General features: G+C 52.2%; 1 protein-coding gene across 1 annotated transcript in view; it reads left to right on the forward strand.

Annotated features, from left to right (window-relative positions):
- Positions 1 to 13,606, forward strand: part of LOC149306616 (uncharacterized) — a 30,169-nt gene extending 16,563 nt beyond the window's left edge. The window contains exons 2-4 of the mRNA XM_089538676.1: positions 2,066 to 2,289; positions 8,095 to 8,199; positions 12,858 to 13,606. Of these exons, the coding sequence (XP_089394802.1) occupies positions 2,131 to 2,289; positions 8,095 to 8,199; positions 12,858 to 13,061 (468 nt within the window). The 5' untranslated portion in view covers positions 2,066 to 2,130 and the 3' untranslated portion in view covers positions 13,062 to 13,606. The remainder of the gene's footprint in view (positions 1 to 2,065; positions 2,290 to 8,094; positions 8,200 to 12,857) is intronic.
- The last annotated feature ends 587 nt before the right edge of the window (positions 13,607 to 14,193 follow it).

Here is a 14,193-nt window from a genome sequence, read left to right on the forward strand (position 1 = left end):
GCTGAGTGTTGGTGGAAAGAAAGATGCTTTTGCGCCGCATGGATGCTTTCTCTGGGGATCGGCTGCTGTTTTGGACATTGCATTTATCACCGTCTCTGTCTGGATATCTGTACACAGCAAAAACAAACAAGTAGGGGAAAAGCCAAACTTCTCCTCCAAGTTAAAGGAAAAGGCAGCCCTTTTGCACCATCCTGGCACAAAGTCAGCCTCCGGAGGTTTTAAGGAGGGCCAAACCTCCTTCTCCAGAGACCTGTAGAAAGCACTTCTTGTTCCTTTGACAGTCAGAGAGCTAAGCTTTAAGAGGGACGTTTTCATATAGTCCTTTATGCAGCATGTTTTCATGTTCAAAGGGTGGGGAGGGTGCGGTGATACAGGCCTTTCAGACCTTTACAATGCTCAGTTAGTGCACATGTGCGAAAGCAACAAATCTTCTTGCCAAAAGTCCGCTTTGCTGGGTACAAAACTCTCTCGGAGAAGCTTCCTTTTGGTCTATATCTCAGGGAGAGCTTTGAACCCAGGGAAACTGACTTTTGATAAGAGGATTTATTGCTACCACACATCCACACTAACTGGCCACTGTAAAGGTCTGAGAGACTTGTATCATCTGATGCAGAAAATTCAGGCTAAGGGTCATCATTGGCCTCCTTCTGGGTCCTGCTGCTTTCCATCCTGCTCCCACAACTATGTACATATGCGTTCTACCCTGACATCTGTAAGCATCCAAGGAAGTGGGTTTATATACTCATGAAAGCTCATGCTAAAACAAAAACCAGTTAGTCTTTATGGTGCTGCCGCATTCCTTTTCCCCCTCTCCTCCCTTCCTCCTCTTATGCTGCAAGAGACTAACATGGCTACTTCGTGGAAAGCAATTACTTTTTGAAACGGCTTAACCATAACGGAATGAAAGTTTGGCCAAGCCCTCTGAGACCTCCAAGTAGCCCATTAGCTGCATTTACTGGGAGGCAAGGCTGAGGTGGGGACCATTAATCTTGGCCTGCCAAAGCCTCCCCCAAAAGCCACGGAGGCCATAAATCAAAGAGCCCTCGGAGAGGAAGGGGGCTGCCATCCTCCAATGCGGAGGACGGGGCCTGGGCCTGGCATGGGCAGCGAAAGGCAGCCAGAGGGAAGGCGGCCAGCCAGGCCTTTATCTCCCTAAAAACACACGAACAGCTGCCTGTTGCCCGCAGAGGCTGCCGGACTGCGATGCGCGATTAGGCTTTTCCCTTCCTTGAGAAAAGGAGAAACCCAAAGCTGTTTACTGCCTCGGCAGATAAGTCTAGCCTTTAAGAAGAGATACAGTTTGAGGTTTGTACATTTAATAGACTTTTTTGTGCATGTGATAACAAATCTTATTGAAAAATTGATGCAGTGACCAAATCAAACCACATGCGCAACTGGCTGCCTGGCACTGTCTCCAGGGAGCTCAAAGGCAGGAAAGGGGCAAAGGAAACCCAAGAGTTGCAAGGGAAGATCTTGGGGGGCTGGGTTCAGAAAGCCCCCGCCTCCCCTTTTCTCTGGAAGAGAGAGGAATGGCCCTTTCCCTCCCCAGTTTTTGACCCCTTTCCTTACTCAGAATGGGCAAAAAGTGGTTCCAGCAGTTAAGACGCTGTTTACCCAGAGAGGAGGCCAGTCTTGGAGGTGTTTGCCTGCTGCAGCCCAGGGCCAAATCCCACCATGGCCCCCTCCCTTGTTCCATCCGTCTGTTCCTCCCTTGGGGGGCTCCCATTGGGGTCCAAAAGAACACCTTAGTGCTGGATGGCTTGATGGAGCATCTAGGAGCGCACATGGTTGCACCTCTTTCTCCCACACGGTGTGGAGATGTGGAGTGCTGGACTAGGACTCCTCTCGAGGGGCAGGATTCGAGTCCTTGCTCAGCCATGGAAACCCATTGGGTGACTGCTACTGCGCCATTCCCTGTTTGCTTGTTAGGTAACAGTGTGTGTCCCCAAATCCCCTTCCTTCCTTCCTTTTTTCCTTCCCTCCCTGTCTCTCTTTTAGTCTTCTGTCCATACTCTGCAATCAGGAAGGTTGTCAGTAACCTTTAAATGTCATTTCCAAATGCAAGGCCCAGCCAACTGGGGAGGAAAGAGAGCAACTGGAGTCAATGGTGCGTCCATTCCTTGGCAGGACATGCCACCCTGCTCAGCCCCAAAGCCCAGCGCAGTCTCTCTCCATTTGGCTCCAGGACATCTCCGTCGTCCGTCTGTCCGTCCGTCCATCCTCCAGGATGTCCCTCAGTGCTTCAGCACCTGGCCTCCATGTGGAGAACAAGGGCTGCGTACCCTAGAGGTATGAACTCGCGTACCTTCGCGCTCTCTCTGGTTCATTTGCTTCGATTTGCACACATGCACACACAGCGCATTAGCCATGAGGCCATGCAACCAAGCTGATGAGGTTTCCACATGGGAGCGCATGTGTCCTGGGTGGCTGGATCGGAGATACTGCAACCGGGTGGGCACTCTGCCTGGCATGGCGAAGGCCAGAAAAAGGCTGAGATGGCGGCATCTCAGCAGAGGCAGCCCTGAGGTACTGGCCTGCTCTAGCAGCTACTCACGGCTCCCAAGTCTGTGGGATTGTGAATCCACTCCAGGTTTTTTGCAAGATGTCACCAGATTGCTGGACCTATTAAGGAAAAGAGTTCATCACTCTGGAGAGATCCTCTGAGGCCTGAACTGGATTCTCTGCCCCACCAACAAGAGATCCCCCAGTGGCCACCGCTCTGCTCTGGAGAAGCCGCTCTCCACCCCAGAATGAGAAAACCCAGAACAAAGAAGAGGATGAGGAAATCCTTGGAAGATGAGGATGAGTCGGAGGGAGAGGTCACCCAGCAGTCTGGAAGCGTTCAGTAAAAGCAATGCAGCATCCTCACGGAAAGCCCTTCCTCCAGAAGCCTCCAGTCCTAAAAAGCCCCTTGGAGGAGCCTTTGCCTGTTGATAGAAGGACAGCCACTCTGGGCCTCCTGGGAAGGGAGAGCCAGATTTAGGGGCTGCCATTGAGAAGTCCCTGCATCTAATGAAAGAGAAAGCTGGATAGTATGTTGCTGGATTGCTATGCGCAGAGTTAAATTTTGCTTAGCCCAAAGCACTCCCTGCTCTGATTAATGGACAACTAATTCTACAAACAGAGTCAAATGATCAGACCCCCCTCCCCTCTTGCCAACAATAAGAAAACAGGAATAAACTGAGCCCCGTTGGTCTTTCTGTTCTTCATCTGAGAAGGGAGACCTGCTGTGAGTCTGTCCCTTTGTCCAGTTGCCCACCTGAGCATCGCAGGCTTATGGCAGCGGAGGCAAAGTGGAGCTGGCAGATTTATGAGCCCCTTTTCCCCATGAGCCTCTGCCACCATCCCTTCTTCTTTGCCCAGAACAAAAGCAAAGTGATTAAAAGTTAATATCAGATCATGGCTGGAAGCAGTAAGCCGGCTGTAATAACTTGGATGTGGGGATATTAAGGGCGGTGCAATTATAATTCGGCAGTAATCGAGGGAGAACGAGTGCCTGGCCAGGTTTGTGCTAATGTTGTGTTTTACATCTCACCCACCCTTTGGGATCCCTGGGCACCAGCCGCCTCTTTGGCAGCCCACTGGGGCCTTTTAGGCAAAGGTGGGCAGGGGACCCCCTCCCAAAGTAAGGGAAGAGGAAGACTCCTCACATTTGGGGCAGACTCAGGCACAGTGATGCCAAGGTGGACAGAAGCCAACCGTGGGATGCACAAACACATGCCCCGCTCTCTGGCACAACAGTGGTGGTGGTGATGATGCCCCAGGTGTATCTCATGGTCCTGCCCCCTCAAAGAAGTCCAAAGTGCCCCCCTGGCTGGCTCCATTTAGGGGGATACAGCCCATGTTGAGTCCCAGGGATGGAAAAGTGGCCCCCACATTCCCTTGCTGACCCACCGGTGGGCTCTTCCTGCCCTTGCCCCCAGTAGTGGTCCATGCTATCCATCTCTGGGAGCTCCATGACCCTGCAAACCAGTATGCCAATGGGAGTTCCTGGAGAGCCAAGGAAGTCCCAATGAGCTGGCCAGGGCGCTGTCCCTTTAAGGCTCTCCAGCTGGTGGGAAGGGGCGGGGCCTGTCCAGGGGGAGGAGTCCTGGGCCAGCCCTATAAAGGGAGGCCTCAGTGCAGGTCCAGCCAGTGGCTGCGGAAGAGCGCATGGCTCATGGAAACCCCTGGACAGAAATGCGTGGAAGGTGGCTGCTATGCCCCATCCGTCTTAGGTCTCCCACTGCGATAGGTCAGGATCTGTATTATTAGGGTGGCAAGGTGGCCTTCCTTCTCCGCCAAGCCCTGGCTGTGGTTATTGCCAGGTCTTGGAGGGCACGGGTGCCTCGCCTTCTTGGTTTCCCATCAGTCATCCGCAGAGGCCTCCTCCTTTGCCCTCGCAGCTCTTGCCCCAGAACTCGATTCCAGAGGTGGCCCTAATGCAATCCCCTAAAGGTTACTCTTGAACCGCATCAGGAGAGGCTGACTCCAAGCTCCAGTCACTGCTTCAGATCTGTTGGGTTGTTTTGATTCAGGGATTGTTTGATCTGCTGGAATCTCAAACGTCTTGCAGAACCCCAAAGGCATTTCAAGGTGATCCTGGCTGTTTTTCAGGAGCTGGAGAGGAATAATTTGAGATTATTAAACAGGATGCTGCTGCTGATAATGGAGACCCATTGAGTTCAGTGGTGTTTCCTCTGAAGCAAACTGCTGAACGTATGGCCCCTTAAAACCGAGAGCCCTTTCTCCTCCAACTCCTGCCTCAGTTTTCCTGATTTTTGAGCAACTTCTGTTTCTTGCTGGATCTCTCCAAAGCAAAAGGCAGGATGGAGGCTCTCCAGACGCACGATGGGAAGTCTATGGGGCAAAACTGCTGCTGCCCAATGGAGGTGAAGGAGGTCTGGGAGGATGGAAGAAGATGGAGCTGGAGGGCAGGGAGGGAAAGGAGCCCAGGTGCCTGAAGGAAGGGTCCTCTCTCGAGGGCCCCTTTCAAGAAAGGTTTCATTAGCGGTGGTGCTTCCAGGGAGGCTTAGCTGGGAGTGTTACTCCACATTACAGAAGTACTGCTCCCTCCGCAGTGACAGACGCTCATTCCTGGGATGGAGATTTGTTTCCAAGTCATCCATTATTTACCTAACATGCTCAAATAATATTCACTGCATCTAAGCAGCCACATTTCTGTCAGGCGACGTTAATGAGAGCGCCCTTCCATGGCGGGGCTGGAAGGGGCATCTCCTGGGCAGAGGTTAAACCGTGGCAGAAATACCGCGTTGTCTGAATGGACCGGAGAGGGAGGATCCCTCCTGTGTCTCCTTGGCCAGCCATGGGCTCCTCTCGCCTCTGCAGCTTTTGGGCCTTTGAACGAGGAGAAGAGAGGGCATGGGTTCAATCCCTGCAAAAGGGCTCCAGCTCAACTCAGGCTTGCACCCTTCCTCCGTCGGTGGCTAAAATCAGGACCCAGATTGTTTGTTGGGGGCAATTAGCTTACACTTTGTAAACCGCTTGGAGAGTGCTTAGAAATGAAGCTGTGTTTGTTTGCTCTCGTCCTCCTGCTCCCATCCTGCCGGTCTCCAGATGGGGACTCAAAAAGGGGGCTCACAAGGAGCGGAAAGCGACACGGGGGCTGTCTTCATCCTGCCCTCCTTGCCCCTTCTGTGTTCTCCTTGGGGCAAATGGGGCTGATGGACCTGGTGCAGGATCCAAGTTTGTTTAGGAGGCAAATGATGGGATTAAGGGGACCCGCCTGGTGCAGTGATTTGAACGCTGGACTCAGGAGACCAGGGTTTCAGTCCTTCTTTGGCCGCAGGAAGCCCACTGGCTGATAGCTTTTTGTGGGTTTTGGGGGCTATGTGGCCGTGTTCTAGAAAAGTTATTTCTGACATTTCTCCAGCATCTGTGGCTGGCATCTTCAGAGAGGCTGGCATGGAAGAGCGTGGGGTATCTGTACCCCGAGTGACCTTTGGTTGGAAAGAAGTGATTTGCCTGTCAATCTGTGTCTTGGTCTGTGTTGAATGGCAAGGCCTCCCTCTGGGTGTCTCTTTAATTGAATTACGGATCCATTGTCTGCTGGGAAACCCCTGGCCCTGGATGGTCTTCATTTGCAAAACAACAACAACAACTCTTCTTTGACTTCCCTCTGGGCGATTTTGGGGAAGCCACACTCTCTCAGCCTCAGAGGTTGGAAGTGGCAAACCAAATGGAAATGGGGTTCGAACGGCTGGCTCTTGAGGTCTCCTCCAGTTCTACGATTCTGCGAAAGGTGTCTCTGTGCATCCATTTATTACAATTGCTAAGAAGCAACCTTCTCCACGCAGCTCCCCCTCCCTGAAGAGGACCCTACATTTTGCAAATCTCACCCTAAATAAAACATTGCTGAAGAACGTTCCCGTAATGTCCTCAGGTTTCCTTAATTATTGTCCTGAGTTACAGGAGACCCGTGTTGTTGACAAGTCTATGAAAAGAAAACAGTAGCTTTTAAAAGTCCCCTGCCTGAATAACACTCTTCCATTTGTATTGATGTTTTCCATGGCTGTTCTTGGGTTTCTGGCTTACTATTAATGCTGTTTGACCATAATTGTTTTTTAATGCATGGCTGAGGTATATGGTTTGGTTCTTTGAATGATGCTTTATTATGCCAAGCCTCCTTGAATGCCTCTTGAAATAACGCCGGGTGCACACTCTCCCAACAAACAAGGAAAGAGAGGCATAAATAACCAGATAATTTCAGGGTCAATAGCTGGAAAAACAACATAAACAGCCTTGCTAGCCTTGCTGAAGGGAAAGGCCCTGGGCTTGGTCCTGGGGAAGGGGCTGCCTCTCTGAAGACGAGGAGCGAGTGGGAATCATGCGGCTGAACTGCAGCTCCCAGCACTCCCCCCAAATGCCGCCTCTTGGGCTGATGGGAGTCCATGGCCTCCAGCCCTCAAGGGCCATCCAGTCCCATGTCTGCCAGGAAGGGGTCCCCATCGAAAGCATTCCCAAGAGATGCCCATCCAACCTCTGTGTAAAGGCCTCCAAGGAGGGCAAGCTCCTTCCATCTTCTACCTGCCCTCCCTTCAGATATTTAAAGATGGATCTGCCAGTCTTCTCTTTCCAGGCCACGCATTCGTTCCTCATCAGGTTTGCTTTCCAGGGCTTTGGCCATCTTGGTTGCCTTCTCTGGATGCCTTCAGGCTTATTGGTCCAATGGGGTCTGGAGGGTGGCAGGATTCCCAAAATATTGTGGGGGGATGGAGGAATGGCCCCCCAACCCTGGCTCTTCCACAGAGGCCCCATTTCCAGCCGAGGGTCCTAGCACCGGGGCAGCTTCCTCCGTGGGGCTGGGAATGGGCTCAAGAGGAAGGAAGGGGAGGAGAAGGCAGGGGGATTTATGTCCCATCATCCCTCCAAGGCTCCAGCAGAGAGACTGGGGATGTGTGACACATTTACCGAGAGACAATAAATTCTCTTTTTGCAGATTTATAAGAAGAGCTTGAAGGGCATAAAACTGGATCATAAAAAAAATTGCTTCTTTTTTGGGGGGTAAAAACCCTTAAACTTTTATGCCACACTATTACAGAAAGCAATCTCCTCCCCACCGTTTAACTAACCCTGGATTAAATCATTTACCACTTTGCCCACTCTCTGTGGATCAGGGCAGAGTTACCTTTACCCTTCAGGAGCTGAATTGGGGCAAAGAGAGAGGTTTGCCCCCTCCACTTGCCCCACACAGACCCCTGGGGGCAGGAGAAGGCATTGGACCCCCCCCCCCCCCGACTGGAGCCTGTGGGTCAGCCCCCCTCAGGTAGACTAGACCCAAAGGATCCAGAGCTGGCACACTGGCACGTCCCCCTGATTCCATGGATCCCATGGGTCTTCCCTAGTTGGGCCCTTGCGTTTGGGGAAAGAGGGTTGTTACTGTGCCCCCCAGCTTCCCCCCCCCCCCCCTTGCACCTGGGAAAAGAACAGCAAGAGTACAAGCGGCAGCATGCTAGTTGCACAAGATCCATGCACTTGGCTGCTCCTGGCTTTGTCCCTTCCTGCCCCTTTGACTTTGCGATGGCTCTTAAATTCCTCTGCTTTGGATACTTTTACCGATCCTCTCCCTGCCCTTCTTGCCTTTCTGGTTGTTAGACAAGGAGAGAGCCATCATGCCTCCACTTCCATTCATGCCCCAGGGAAGAGGCACACCAATTGCTCCCATGGAATGTCCTGCTTCAAGTTACCTTTTCTGGGAAGGTAAGCCAATCTCCAGGGACTAAATAACCCCAAGGCACTCGGTCCTGTCTGGTCTTGGAAGCTAAACAGGGACAGCCCTGGTTAGGACATGAATGGGAGACCGCCAAGGATTACCAAGTGCTGTAGGCTCTATTCCAGAGGAAGGCACTGGCCAAACCGCCTCTGAGGATTCCTAGCCTGTGAAAACCTTGTTAGATTCATGGGGTCTTCATAAGCCAACAAGCCGCTTGAAGGCATCCGTACACACTTCCTTCATGGAAGACAAATGCAAGGAGTGTGTCCTTATCTGGCTTTGGCCTGGAGGTCTGCCATGCTAGGTCTGCAGCAAGCGCTGGTTGGTTGCTCCATTGGAGGAGAAGGTGCAGCAGCTGGAGGTCCCTATGTCTACACTTTTTGGAAAGAGTGGGGCAGACCCTTGCTTCGTAATATCCCCCGCTTTCCTCTCCTGTCTGCACCCAGAGCCCATCTGGGTCCCTGCACCCCTTTTGCCGCCGCCACGTGAGGAACCCACCCCAGACATCCAGCAAAGTAGCTCCAGGCTCATGGATGGAAGTTTCCCCCACAATAAATTTGTTAGTCCTTAAGGGGCCAGAGGACTCTCCATTCTTTCTGGAAAAATGATAGCGGCAGCATCTATTGTTACGCAAGTGCTCCAAGTGATTAAATATTAAACAAAATGCAGGACTGCAGTTGTTAAATACAATCCATCTCTGTTCCAGCCCTAAATGGACGCAGCGCTTCTCCTCCGATGGACGGCTCCTCTCCTCTGACCAAACACTGACCCTGCTAACGCTAATAATAGAAGAGAGGGGCAGCAAAAGGGATTAAGCATTTCTCAGCCCTTGAAAAGGTTTTCCCCTGTTTTTGCAATGCAAGTATCTCTGTCTGTCTGGCATGTTTGTGAGTTCTCATGCGCATGCACACACTTTCCATTGATAGGAGGCCCAATAGAAAACTGGTAAAGCTTGAAAGGCCTCGTGCACAGATCAGCACATAAATATATCGCCGGCAGCTCTCCTGAGAAGAGGGGCTATAAATCCCAGCCGCTTGATGTGGATCATAAGGTCCTGGGTGACGCCGTCAGAGCCACTAAAAGCCTTGCTCTGGCATCACATTTCTTTCCTCTCTTTGAGGAAAGGCCGCGAGGGGAGATGTGGGGCCAGGGGAAGGATGGAGGCCTTTGGGATCTCGGGAGCCACTTGCTTGATGCCCATGATGCCCACAGCAGAATGGGAGTGGGAAGGGAGCTCAGATGTGGGGAGGGGTCTTGGGGGGCAGGTTTGGGTCTCTCCTAAACAGGTCCAGCACTTGGAGAGCCCTACGGAGCATGCAAGAACCTGGGCTGGATTCCCTGAACCACTGACACGGGAGACAGGCTGGAGGGTGCGCTCCTTCTCTCCCAGCCCCACACCGACATCGGGGCCTCCAGCCACCCAGCCCCACTCCTTGTGCTTGGCTTCCTTTCACCCCGAGGAGGAGGAGGAGGAGGAGGGCTTCTTTTCTTTAATTCTATATTTTTTAACAGCATGATGTGCTCCTGGATTCTTCTCTTTTTGTTTTTGCAGCCAAATCAGGTGGGAGTGGGAGTGGGCAGGGAATGCCTCTGATCTTTTCTCCCTCCAGATCAGAGAGATTCTCATCTCAGCATGGCAAGGCAACCGGAGTCCTTGGCCTGTTTGGCGGCTGGCAGAGGAGGCGGCTGCCAATGCAGGTGGCTCCTCTGGGGCAGCAGAAGAGGGGCTGAGCTGGATCCACACAGACTATGAAGATTATCGCACTGGGTTCTGAGAACGTTCTCATCACGTGATGAGAACGGAACGCATTTGAGTATACCGCACGTATGTGTTCCAATCGGGTTCTCAGAACGTTTAAATGTGTTCCAAATGTGTTCCAGGAGGGTACAGATTGAATGTGTTCCCAGAGAGCTGAAACGTGATGAGAACGTTCCAACAGAAGTGTGCGCGGTATTCTTATCCGTTCTCAAATCCGTTCTCTCATTCCTCCGTCTCCTGATTGGCTGAAAGAATGACAGGCAGGGAGGCAGGGAGACAGGGAGGCAGGCAGGCAGGCGAGCGACTGCAGTGAGGGAAGGTGTGTGTGTGTGTGAGAGAGAGAAAGAGAGAGAGGGGGGGAGAAGGAGGGAGGGAAGGAAGGAAAAAGGGAGGAAAGGTGGGACAAGGAAGAGAAGAGGAAAGCAGGGAAAGAGAGAGAAAGAGAGAGGGAAAGAAGAGACCAGAGCAAAGAGCAAGAGGGAGAGGGTCTGGCTGCTTCTGCGAGGGGCCTCTAGTGTCATGTCCAGTGGGGCTCCTGTGCTGTCACAATGCAGGAGGCAGGGATGCCCAGGACCTTCTCCTCCTTCCCTCCAGGAGGGAACCCACAAAAGCTCCTCTGTTTGGAGCACCACACAAAAGCAAGCAAACAACTCCCAGAATTCCATAGCAAAGAGCCAGACAAGAGTTAAAGCGGGGAGGGAAGCTCACAACCTGAAGGCACACATTACATGCACACACACAGGAGCAAAAGGGTGTCAAGCTGCCAAAAAGGGGAAATGGGATGACAGCAGAGGACTCTTCTTTTCTAACCGGTTTAAAGAGCTGCAATGGCTGCCGGGGCTCTGCCCTTGGTCCAGTCCCCTCCCTTTCCCTCCGCTTGAAGGGACCTCTGTGGAGCTCCCTTAAAGCCCAGGCTGCCAAGGAGGGGACTCTGCCCTTGGCCCATCAAGTTACATAGGTTTTATCCTATTTTCTTCAAACATATGCCAGCATATGAAGCCCCAACGTTTTATAGGGACTTGCCTTCCTTCCCTCCCAAGAGAATCCTCGGACTCCCTTCGGAGGGAAGACAAGCTGGGGGGGGGGCGGCCAGAGTCCCTAGGCTTACTGAAACCCCCCACCTCCCTTCCCCTTTGGGTCTGCATCCGGGAGAGATTTTAAACTCCGTTTTTGGATTGATTTCTATGGGGAAAGAGGGGAGAGAGAGAGATGGCAGGACATCCCCATAGCCAAGCAACCTCTGCCTCCCCAGATGAAGACCCATAGGGCTCGCTGCTCCTTTTAAACTCTGTTTTTGGATGGATTCCTATGGGGAAGGGAGGTGAGGGATTTCAGTAAGCCGAGGGACTCAGGAGAGGCGAGCTCCATGGCCCAAGCCTCCCTTTTTCCTCTTTCCTGGGAGCAGCGCCTCTCCCGAGCCGTCCAACCACTGAGTGGAGACGTCATCAGAACACAGCCCACAAAACGTAATACAGCAAACCGTTCTGAGAACAGTTTCAAGAAAAAGGAAGTGCTGTGCGGTAAAATGCGTTCCAATCACGTTTCGATCACGTTCCAGTTTACTCAATGCGGTAATATCCGTTCCAGGAACGTTCTCATCACGTTACATGCAGAACGTTCTGAGAACGATATGCGGTAATCTCCTAAGTGAGCAATGGGCACCTGGCATACAGGCGCATGAAGCCTTTGTGGAGAGGCAGAGGGGTCTTCAGAAGCCCCTGGGAGACGCTGCTGCCACCCTGGCAGTGCCCCTTTTGGGCCTCTAGTAAAGAAGGCAGCCGGTCAGTTCAGATTATTCTCCAGATGGGTGAGGGTCGGGGACGGCAGGGACTCTCATGTGAATGGGGGCGATGGGGATGGTGACTCCACAGCAAGCTTCATTCCATGCTTCCAGGGAGCTGTCCAGCGTGCTGCTTCTCTCCGTGGCAGATGGGGTCCCATGCCCATTTCGGAGGTCAGCACCAGGAGCGGCTGCTCCGTTCTTGGTGTGTGTGTGTCTGTGCTTGTCTGGTGGAGAGATAATTCCTGGAGATGGGCTGGTGTTTGTGTGACTGTGCCTTCAAGTCACCTCTTGCCTTACGGTGACCCCATGAATTTCACAGGGTTCTCTTAGGCAAGCTGTACTCAAAGGAGGTTTTGCCAGTTCCTTCCTCTGAAAGGTATAGCCTGCAGCACATAGTAATCATTACTGGCCTCCATCCAAGCACTAACCAAGGCTGACCTTGCTTAGCTTCCATGAGCAGACCGGATTGCGTGCCTTGTATGTGTCTGCAAGTTGACTGATGGCTTCCTCAGAGGTGGTTTTGACAGTACCTGACCTTTTTGATGGTCTCCCATCCAAGTATTAACCAGGGCTGACCCTGCTTAGCTTCCATAGTTGGGATCTGGTGATGCCTTGAGGGTATTTTAGTCCTTTCCAAAAAGTTCCTAATGATGCCTAAATAAAAAGGAAGGAAGGAAGGTAAGTCCTTCCCAGAGGCACTGTGAGCGTAGTGTCTGCAGAGGGCCTTGCCCTGGATTGGGAGGCATCTCTCCTGACTAACATTTTGCTCCCATGGAGCTATTTTGCAAATCTTTGCTGCTTCCTGGCTATGTTTTGTTGTCCAGGTTGGTAAATTGGTCACAAGCAATCTAGGCCTTTCTCCTAGAACTCCAGTTTGGACCTCATCCCAGATTGGCCAGAATTGCCCTGGATCAGGTTAGGGTTTGACCCATGGACTGGGAAGATAGGGAATCTGCACCCAAGCAGTTCCCCTCCTGGCAGATGTGGCCCTGCCTCCTCTCTTTGCCGTGGGGAGTGTTGCCCACAATTTGGGGGGCCTGTTTCCCATGGGGCAGCCTTCTTTCCAGAAAAGAGCCCAAGACCTTCTTCTGTCTTTCCTCTAGGTCTGGCCCCTAGCAGCCCAGCAGCCCTTTTTGGCTCCTCTGGCTGCCCCTGTGATGATGGGGGGGCTCTGTGATGAAGGAAAGCAAGGTGAAGAAGAAGAAGCCCTTTCCAGCGGCTGGTTGGCGGTGGTGGTCGATGCCGTCCATTCTCCCTCTGATAGATTTCTGAAGGGTTGGCAACCCAATCAATGGGAGGTGACATAAATCATGCTAATTAAACTGTCTCTGAAAGACATTCCTCAGCCCTCTGGGCAGCCTGTGCCAGGCAAGCGTGCCCTTGCGCTTCCGACCCACGGTTCGGCAACAGAGGCACACCCCCAAGACCCTCCCCAGTCTCACGGCTGAGGAGCATTGATTTCACAGCCGCAGCCCTCGGAGATGCTGGAGCTGAGAAAAGACACAAGACACAACACACACAGAAGCAGGCAGGGCCCCTGACTGCTGCGTAGACCATTTGCCACAGAGATGGAAGCTTCTGCAGAAGGGAACAGGGGAGCTGGGCATTGGGCTGCCCATTGGGCTGGAGTGAGTAAGTGCCCAGTGCCAGGCTATCTCTGGGGAGGGCATGGGCAGAGTTGGGGTGAAGGCTTTGACCTACATAGTCTGAGAGAAGAGGCTGGGCTCTGCATTCTCCTTTACGTTTTGCTTTTTACAAATACATATTCATTTCTGAAATCAGCTGGAGGCAGTGAGAAGAAATCCAAGATCAATGTATTCCCAACAGGCCAGTCTGTTAGTATAAATGCATATAAATCAAGCTAATTAAAGAAGAAGGTGTGTTTAATTTCTCTCTCTCTCTCTCTCTTTTCTCTGCAAGGCAGGCAGACAGACAGACAGACAGACAGACAGACCAAACAGCAGCCTCCTTGTCTCTTTATTTTTAATATCTTTGTCCCCCGACAACGTGAAAGGAGGAGGCGCTTCCGAGATAAAATGGAATTGGTATGCTTTGCAAAGACCTAAGACACCGGGGACTTATTTTAATCCAGTCCATTAATCAATTTCTCTGTTGAAATTGAATTAACGGTCTTTCATCAGCGCCAAGTCCTGGGACTTGGAAACAGTAACCACATAGGCATGCAAATGGAGTAGTCCCTCTCTCTTTCTCTCCTTCTCTCTCTTTCTCCTTTTGTCCCCCTCCTCACATTTAAATGTGCCCAGCAGGGCGAGGAGGAGGGGTGCCATTATGGGGGTCCCAAGGGCCTCAGGGCCCTCTCTGTTCTCCTCCCGTCCCAGGCGCTGCTTTGGTCACTGGAGGGCCACAGATGGGCAGCCCATGCAAGACGGGGATTCCTTTATTCCACAGTTATTCCACTTTATAATGGCCAACTAGCTG

Source organism: Sceloporus occidentalis, unplaced genomic scaffold (assembly GCF_023333645.1).
Source record: "Sceloporus occidentalis isolate IW3139 unplaced genomic scaffold, rSceOcc1.0.p SCAF_9, whole genome shotgun sequence".
Lineage (NCBI taxonomy): Eukaryota > Metazoa > Chordata > Lepidosauria > Squamata > Phrynosomatidae > Sceloporus > Sceloporus occidentalis.